We start from the raw sequence: 9,285 nt of genomic DNA on the forward strand, positions 1-9,285 counted from the left end.
CAGGGTTGCCAGGTTTTCACAAGAAAACCCGCCCAATCGCGTTTCGAAGGGGTCCCCAGTTAAAAATCGCATTCCTGGGGGTAAAATTCACGTTTTTTTGGCGGGGTTCCCCTGCTGAAATTCGCATTCCATGGGATAAATATCATGTTATTGGAGTCGCTTCAACCCGCGGCAACAGTGTTAAAGTAGCCCAATTCCGCGGGAAAACCGCGGACTTGGCAACACTGGGTCATATGACGTTGCTAAAAAGAACATTATTTTGTGTATTTGGTGTAATGCAATGTGTTTACATGGTTTAAGGTTCAAAAAACACAAAACAATTACTTTCAACATACCATACAATATTGTTGCTCCTCTCTGCACCGCCTTTCTGAAACGCGTCGATTTTTACAAAGCTCATCGTTCTGAAAAACGCAGTGTGCTCTGATTGGCCAGCTATCCAGTACGTTGTGATTGGCCGAATACCTCAAGCGTGTGACGGAAATGTTACACCCCTTACCTTATTTGGAAACACACAGCACCTCCACGACGTGGTGGTGGCGGCAACAACAATACTACAGCGAGAATAATAGTTACGCCTTCTTTCTTTGTGTAAACATTTGGACAGTGTTATACAAATCCTCCAGCACAGTGACGTAGACTTGTGGGGGCGCGTTTGAATTAAGGGTTTTAGGAAGGCGTGGCTGAGTCTTAACTTTTAGAAAGAATATCTCTTTGGGTTTGAGACTTTAATATTTGTGACTATACGTATCTTATTTATGCACGAACAGCTTGTAACACTCCAAAGAGAAAGGAAACATGAAATTGTGTCATTTGACCCCTTTAACAAGTTTCTTATATATATACTGCTGAAAACAAGAGTGCTGGAATCTACAAAACCAGTTTTTCTGAGAGCGAGGACTGTCAAGTCAACTGTCAAGTCAAAAGCACATGTACGCACCCACACATGTACATTTGCAGTACCTTCTGGTAGCTGGAGCTGGGAGAAACAGCGAACATGCTGTCCTCTCCAAACACTTCTGCCCAGTTCCTCTGACAGGCCTTCATACGATTCTTAAAGTGATACTCGTTTTATTTATGCACGAACAGCTTGTAACACTCCAAAGAGAAAGGAAACATGAAATTGTGTCATTTGACCCCTTTAACAAGTTTCTTATATATATACACTATATTCATATACACTAACAGGCATTGTTGTTGGCATCAAACATTTCTTAATCAAACTTCCTGACTCATTCATTCACTATCCTCTCATTAAAGGAACACTCCACTATTTTTGAAAATAGGCTCATTTTCCAACTCCCCTAGAGTTAACAGCGAACATGCTGTCCTCTCCAAACACTTCTGCCCAGTTCCTCTGACAGGCCTTCATACGATTCTTAAAGTGATACTCGTTATCAGGGTTAAAAGCCTGTCAATAAAACAGTACAGGGAAACAAGTTTAGCCCAAGACGGCCTGACATAGGTCCATATTCACAATATATTTGCAATGAATTTGTTGGTGATAAAAAATTGCGCAACTCTCGAAAGATTGACAGTTCCAGCCACGCTGTTCCAAACCTGTATAGTTTCTTCCTTCTGTTGAACACAAAAGAAGATATTTCAAAGAATGTTGGTAACCAAACAGTTCTTGGTCCCCGTTGACTTTTATAGTATTTTTTTCCCTCCATACTATGGAAGTCAATGGCTACCGGCAACTGTTTGTTCCCCAACACTTTTCAAAATATCTTCTTTTGTGTTAACAGTTTTCAGAATAATGAAACTCATACAGGTTTGGAACAACTTAAGGGTGAATAAATGATGACAGATTTTGTAGGTGAACTATCCTTTTAATGTGTTTTTTAAATTTTATCATTAATATATAAGTATATATATATATACATAGAGGTAAATATCGTATAGTATACATAAAACATTTATGTATTATGTATGTATTGCATTAAAAATAAATATGTCATGTATGCATATATTATTTTATGAAAAAAAATTATTACTTGCTTCATATAAATTGAATGAAATATTTTATTGAAAAATTTCATTAAATATAGTTATTTGGTGAAACTTTAGTGACATTTATTTTTACTAAAATAATTTATCTAGAACTATTTTAGATACTTTTTTTTTTTTTACAACATCTATACTTTTTTAAACTTCCTGTTTACTTGGTGTATTTTACTTCTCACATTAAAGTTTATGGCTTTACTTGGCCACAATAACTGTTTGGTTAAAATGTTAATTTGCTAAAAATAGGGATGTAACGATTCACTCAACTCACGATTCGATTCGATTCACGATTTTGATTTCATGATTCGATTCACGTTTTTTTTTTAACAAAATGAGATTTAAGACAAATTATACATTAAATGTGTCCTTTTATTATTGCTTGGACAAAATACTGTACGTTTCTTTGTGAAATTGAAATATAACACTATAATAATATACTAATATAGCACTTGTAAATTATTGCTCTTTTGTTGGTTTTGATTGTTTCTATTGTCCTCATTTATTAGTCGCTTTGGATAAAAGTGTTTGCTAAATAACAAAATTTAAATATAATGTAAATGTAAATAACAAAACTAAATTGAAATTTTAAAACAATCCCCAAATCAAATAAATAAGTAACTATTTAATAAATATAATAAAATAAATATCTTCATATAAACAAACTTAGGCTTTGTCTGTGCTCTTTCCATTTAAAATTAGAGGCAACCACTGCATTTTAATCTTGATCCAAACAAAGATGCTGCATACTTGCAACATGAGCAGTTTTTAATCTAAATTACATTGTATAATTTCGAAATTTGAAGCAAAAACAGAATGGTTTGACTTCAGTTTTGTGAAACTATGCATAAAAATATCTGCATGAAACAGAAACAGCAGATAAGCTGAATGAGACGTAGATTCACTCTCTGCCAGCAGGTGGCGCTTAAAGCGTTTCCTTGGTTTCCGCTGTAAACAAAGCAGCGCTGCACTTATGAACTTTAATATGCATTATAGAGGCAAGAGGAAAAGAAAAAATACCATCGAAAGACAGTAAGTTCCCCTCAGACATACATTCATATAAACGCCTACACCTAATTGAATCGCGATTTGTTTAGCATCTCAACCGATTTGAATCGTCACATATTTAAATCGATTTTCAACCGGCTCACGGTTAATCGTTACATCCCTAGCTAAAAAATGTTAATTTCTGGTAAATGTAAATGTTAATATCATAAAGATAGAAGGGCAAACACGTAAGGAATATTGCCAAAAATATATATATATTTTTTTTTGTTGTTGTATCACCCAGTCTTAGTCTGGTGTTTTGTAGTAGCCAACCACAATTACTAGTATAATAGCAAAAGGGCATGTGTACCATAGTGAGAATTCCCATGAGGCCAATGGGTATCGGATCCTGTTTGACTCTCTCTGCGACCAGATCCACCAGCAGCATCAGCATGTTGTAGATGCCCTCATGAATCTCTGTTCCCCACTTGTGCACCGCACTGGATGTCAGCAACTACAACACCATTTAACACCCAAGTTATTAATCTTACCACATCTCACCGTTTCTAACAATTTATTACAAACACCTGATAGCGTGTAGAGCTTATGCGTTTACATGCCTGCTTATCCAAACACACACACACACACACACACACACACAAACCTTTTTGAAGGCTTCAGGCATGCAGCGGTCAGTGAACCTCTTACAGTTCTCATCTGCATCAGCCAGGCCTACAGAGAAGAAAATAAATGTCAGATGTGACGTTTCCTTCTAGAGTGCACACATTAAATCATGTACATAAAAAAACAGAATCAGAACTCACCCAGTCTGGCCAGGCAGGTGGAGGCGATGAGGCACTTGCCGAGTGACTCCTCTCTCTTGTACGGGATGGACCAGTGATCAGTGAACACTCTGCTCTCCAGCTCATACAGATTAGTGGTGGGAAACTCCATACTGTTCCCAGAACAGTTCCCGTTCTCATCATTAGTCCTCTATAAGAGACAGAAAAAGACAGATGTATCACAACATGAAGATCTGCAAATACTGTTTTTCTGGGTTTCCAGGGTCTCTAAGTTCAGCAAGGCTGCATTATTTATGATAAAAAATATAGTCAAAATATAAGTAATATTCTGAAATATTATTAATTTAAAATAACTGTATACTGTTTGAATATATTTAAAAATCTAATTTATTCCTGTGATGCAAAGCTGAATTTTCTGCATCATTACTCCAGTCTACAGTGTCACATGACTCTTCAGAAATCATTCTAATATGCTGATTTGATGTTTAAGAATCATTTCTAAGTATTATCAATGTTGAACACAGTTTTTCAGGATTCATTGATGAATAGAAAGTTCAAAAGAACAGTATTTATTTGAAATAGAAATTCAAAAAGTATGTGTTTACTGTCATACATATATTATATATTTTTCATTATGTGTGACATTTGAGTTAAAAAATATATATATGTATATGTGCGTGTGTATATATGTATGTATGTATGTATGTATGTATATATATATATATATATAAATCCTTCATAAGGTAAAGAACATTCTGTGAAAATGTAACCTTGATATCTTTAGTATTGACTGAGTAAGACCATGTTAAAGATTGAAATCACTCACACACACACATAAATTTTACTCAACTGCCATGCATAATGGTTTAAAACAGCTACATTATGTTATGCGTTCACCAATACAGAACTTTAGTTTACTCACGTAACCCCACTTCTCTGATAACATGAGTGAGGTATCTCACCACACTTCCCTCCTTGCAGCAGCATGGAGAAGAGATATGCTGAGAATGAAGTAGGGACCGCTAGCAGCGATATATATGAGGGAGGCGGGACTCCCGCATCACTGTCGTGATTGGTCTGTCAACTGACAGACGTGGTGTAATTGGTGCTTCCAGGATTGGTCACACCCGAGGCGATTCCCATAGAATCAGAATCAGAATGAGCTTTATTGCCAGGTATGTTTACACATACGAGGAATTTGTTTTCGTGACAGAAGCTTCGCATAATGGTTTAAAACAGCTACATTATGTTATGCGTTCACCAATACAGAACTTTAGTTTACTCACGTAACCCCACTTCTCTGATAACATGAGTGAGGTATCTCACCACACTTCCCTCCTTGCAGCAGCATGGAGAAGAGATATGCTGAGAATGAAGTAGGGACCGCTAGCAGCGATATATATGAGGGAGGCGGGACTCCCGCATCACTGTCGTGATTGGTCTGTCAACCGACAGACGTGGTGTAATTGGTGCTTCCAGGATTGGTCACGCCCGAGGCGATTCCCATAGTGAGATACCTCACTCATGTTATCAGAGAACCGGGGTTACGTGAGTAACCTAAAGTTCTTTCAAACATCCGTTCGGTATCTCACTATGGGACAGAGACAACTCGCGTACAACTCAGTGATGTGTGATAATAATAACGCAAGTCCTCCACTATTCCCAGAATAGAACTGAGACAACGTACAACCTCTGTACGAGTGTTTTTTGTTTACACACTTAGGACGGAATGCGCCAACGAAGGCTCCGTAACATCCAACATATAAAATCTGACAAAAGTGTGTGGTGAAGCCCAGCTCGCCGCCGCACAAATGTCTTGAATTGAAACGCCCTTAAACCAGGCCCACGAGGTGGCTAACCCTCGGGTACTATGAGCCCTCAGCCCCTCTGGAGGACTAAGACCCATGCTATTATAACTCAATATAATAGCTTCCACCACCCAGTGGGACAGGCGCTGACGGGAAATAGGTTTACCCTTATGAGAATCAGCCCATGAAACAAATAACTGATTACTCATTCTTAATCCCTTCGTCCTGTCCACATAATGACGCAACGCACGGACAGGGCCCAAACAATGAAGCCGCTCTTCTTCCGATGAGGAAAAAGGCGGCAGATGAAAAGCCAGTAAATCCACCTGTCTACAGGCAAAAGCTGACTAGCTCACTTTAGGCACAGATGCTGGATTCGTCTTGAGAGTTACTCACGAGAAATCCTTAGCAAACAGCATACAGGAGTTATGAACCGACAAAGCATGAAGTTCACTAACTCGTTTTGCGATCAAAAGAGCCAATAACAAAGCAACCTTTAGCGAAAAAAGCCTTAAATCAATATTGTCTATTGGCTCAAAAGGAGGCTGAGAGAGTGCGTTAAGGACCACCGACAGCTCCCACGGCGGAATCAGCGGCTTTGAAACCCGGTTCAGATGCCGCGCACCCCTCATAAACCTGCACACAAGCGGGTGCTGACCAATTGTATTTCTGTCAATCCCTACATGGCATGCAGAAATTGCGGCAAGATAAACTTTAACAGTAGAGAAGGCTCTGCCCTTATCTAAAAGTTCTTGCAGAAAACATAACACCTCTGCCACCGAACAGTGAAAAGGAACAATTTGCCTTTGCTCGCACCAAAGCTCAAACACATTCCATTTGCCATCATATGCAGAGCGAGTCGAAGCCGCTCTCGCATTTTTAATCATTTCAATCACCCTCGGAGGCAAACCCGTAACACTTAAATTCAACCTCTCACGGGTCAGGCCCAAAGAGCCATTTTGTCTGGTGCCGGGTGAAAAATCTCTCCGCGCGCTTGTGAGAGGAGGTCTCTGCACAACGGGAGAGGCCAAGGCCGATCGTGCAGGAGCTGGATTATCTCTGTCAGACACAACTTCCCTGGCCAGTTCGGAGCAATCAGTATTCCTGAGTGACCGCACTCAGTACTCAGTGGAGGAAACGCGTAAAGCAGTACGCTTGGCCACGGGTGAGCCAAAGCATCCAGACCCATAGGTGCACAGTCTCTCGCCAGAGAAAAGAATAGAGGGCAATGAGTATTTTCGTGCGAGGCGAAGAGATCTACGGCAACTCGGCCGAACCTCTCCCACAACTGGTTCACTACCTGAGGTTAGAGAGTCCATTCCCCGTACAGAGGATTCCCCCTGGACAGGAGATCTTCCCCCACATTCATTATTTCCGGGACATGAGTTGCCCGTAATGAATGAAAATGCTTCATGCCCCACACCATGAGTTTTCGTGCTAGACTGTGAAGCTGAGGAGAACATGTCCCCCCCCAGTAAATCCACCTGTCTACAGGCAAAAGCTGACTAGCTCACTTTAGGCACAGATGCTGGATTCGTCTTGAGAGTTACTCACGAGAAATCCTTAGCAAACAGCATACAGGAGTTATGAACCGACAAAGCATGAAGTTCACTAACTCGTTTTGCGATCAAAAGAGCCAATAACAAAGCAACCTTTAGCGAAAAAAGCCTTAAATCAATATTGTCTATTGGCTCAAAAGGAGGCTGAGAGAGTGCGTTAAGGACCACCGACAGCTCCCACGGCGGAATCAGCGGCTTTGAAACCCGGTTCAGATGCCGCGCACCCCTCATAAACCTGCACACAAGCGGGTGCTGACCAATTGTATTTCTGTCAATCCCTACATGGCATGCAGAAATTGCGGCAAGATAAACTTTAACAGTAGAGAAGGCTCTGCCCTTATCTAAAAGTTCTTGCAGAAAACATAACACCTCTGCCACCGAACAGTGAAAAGGAACAATTTGCCTTTGCTCGCACCAAAGCTCAAACACATTCCATTTGCCATCATATGCAGAGCGAGTCGAAGCCGCTCTCGCATTTTTAATCATTTCAATCACCCTCGGAGGCAAACCCGTAACACTTAAATTCAACCTCTCACGGGTCAGGCCCAAAGAGCCATTTTGTCTGGTGCCGGGTGAAAAATCTCTCCGCGCGCTTGTGAGAGGAGGTCTCTGCACAACGGGAGAGGCCAAGGCCGATCGTGCAGGAGCTGGATTATCTCTGTCAGACACAACTTCCCTGGCCAGTTCGGAGCAATCAGTATTCCTGAGTGACCGCACTCAGTACTCAGTGGAGGAAACGCGTAAAGCAGTACGCTTGGCCACGGGTGAGCTAAAGGCATCCACACCCATAGGTGCACCGTCTCTCGCCAGAGAAAAGAATAGAGGGCAATGAGTATTTTCAACCGACAGACGTGGTGTAATTGGTGCTTCCAGGATTGGTCATGCCCGAGGCGATTCCCATAGTGAGATACCGACTGAATGTTTGAAAGACAACCAATATCTAAGGAACAGGATGAATGTTGGTCAATAACTCAAAAAAAAAAAAGGCCTACATAACTAGGGGTGCTCCGATTGATTGGCTACCGATTACTATTGGCCGATAATCACGTAGGGATGATTGATCAGTGGTCTCTAAAAAGGCAGATCTCAAAAAAAACGATCTCAAGCTGATGATGCTGCTGTGAGAGGTTTGGCACGACATGCAGCAGCACGTGTCAGTCTCTGTCCAGCGCGGGTGAAATAATTATAATGCTGAAGGTGAGGTACTCACCTTCATATTTCTAAATTAAATAACTTCTAAAGTAATTTGAAAACCTTGTGAATCACCGCATGCGTGCGCGCTCTCTTTCTCTCTCAAAATACGCAAATGGCTTCAAATCAACACACATTACGTCTGTCTATAAGCGAGCTACACGCTGAACAGTTGACACAGGAATTGTCACTTGCACAATCGAGGCAGTGTCACATCGTCACTAAAGTTTATAAATTGCATTACTTTTTAATTCTTACCAGTGTTTAACCATTCAGCGCTTGCGCGCTCTCCTGGAGACCGTGCGCTCATGAACACTCGCAGCGCACACACATAATGCCAGGTTCACATTACTCTGTTTGCAGTCGAATGGGACGAGACCTGGTTGAGCTGCACTAGAGAAGGCAACGAGTGTTATCACTATATGTCGGAGACACGCTAGCTTTCCCAAGGCAGACGAACTTAGAGTGGTTACAATCATCCGGGTTTAAATCGCGCAAAAATTTATTTGATTTTGACGCAATATTTACACTGAAGCTCGCAGGCGGCTATAGTAAGGGCTAAGGGGCATGACATTTCCCGACCAGGTGCCGAGTAGTATCAATCACAACACACACTGGCCCAGCTAACCAATCACAGCACATTTCGTATTTCGTAAGGTGGGCCTTCATTTGATAAAGGAACTATTCGAGCCGTTCATGACAGACTGGGGAGAGAGGTGTTGTAATAATGTAAAATGTGAAAAATAATGTGTTTTTCGAACAACCTAGTATGAGAGCCTGTTCTAGTACACCCCTAAAACAAAATCAAGACTTTGTAAAAGAGCATAATAGGACCCCTTTAAAGCACAGTCCGTGCTGCTTACCCTCTCACAAGAGTCACCTAAGAGGGGAATTCCCCCCATTTTCAAAAATGAAATTCAGGCCCTGAATAAATGT

The 9,285-nt window shown here is 41.0% G+C and overlaps 1 protein-coding gene across 1 annotated transcript in view; it reads right to left on the reverse strand.

Moving 5' to 3' along the window:
- The window catches only part of LOC107687191 (ubiquitin carboxyl-terminal hydrolase 24-like), a 79,997-nt gene that overhangs the window by 47,409 nt on the left and 23,303 nt on the right, over positions 1-9,285 (reverse strand). Inside the window, exons 2-6 of the mRNA XM_016484423.1 lie at positions 3,813-3,981; positions 3,653-3,720; positions 3,359-3,502; positions 1,367-1,411; positions 964-1,041 (exon numbers count right to left, since the gene is read on the reverse strand). Of these exons, the coding sequence (XP_016339909.1) occupies positions 964-1,041; positions 1,367-1,411; positions 3,359-3,502; positions 3,653-3,720; positions 3,813-3,981 (504 nt within the window). The remainder of the gene's footprint in view (positions 1-963; positions 1,042-1,366; positions 1,412-3,358; positions 3,503-3,652; positions 3,721-3,812; positions 3,982-9,285) is intronic.

Source organism: Sinocyclocheilus anshuiensis, unplaced genomic scaffold (genome assembly GCF_001515605.1).
Source record: "Sinocyclocheilus anshuiensis isolate Anshui unplaced genomic scaffold, SAMN03320099.WGS_v1.1 scaffold1355, whole genome shotgun sequence".
NCBI classification, from domain to species: domain Eukaryota; kingdom Metazoa; phylum Chordata; class Actinopteri; order Cypriniformes; family Cyprinidae; genus Sinocyclocheilus; species Sinocyclocheilus anshuiensis.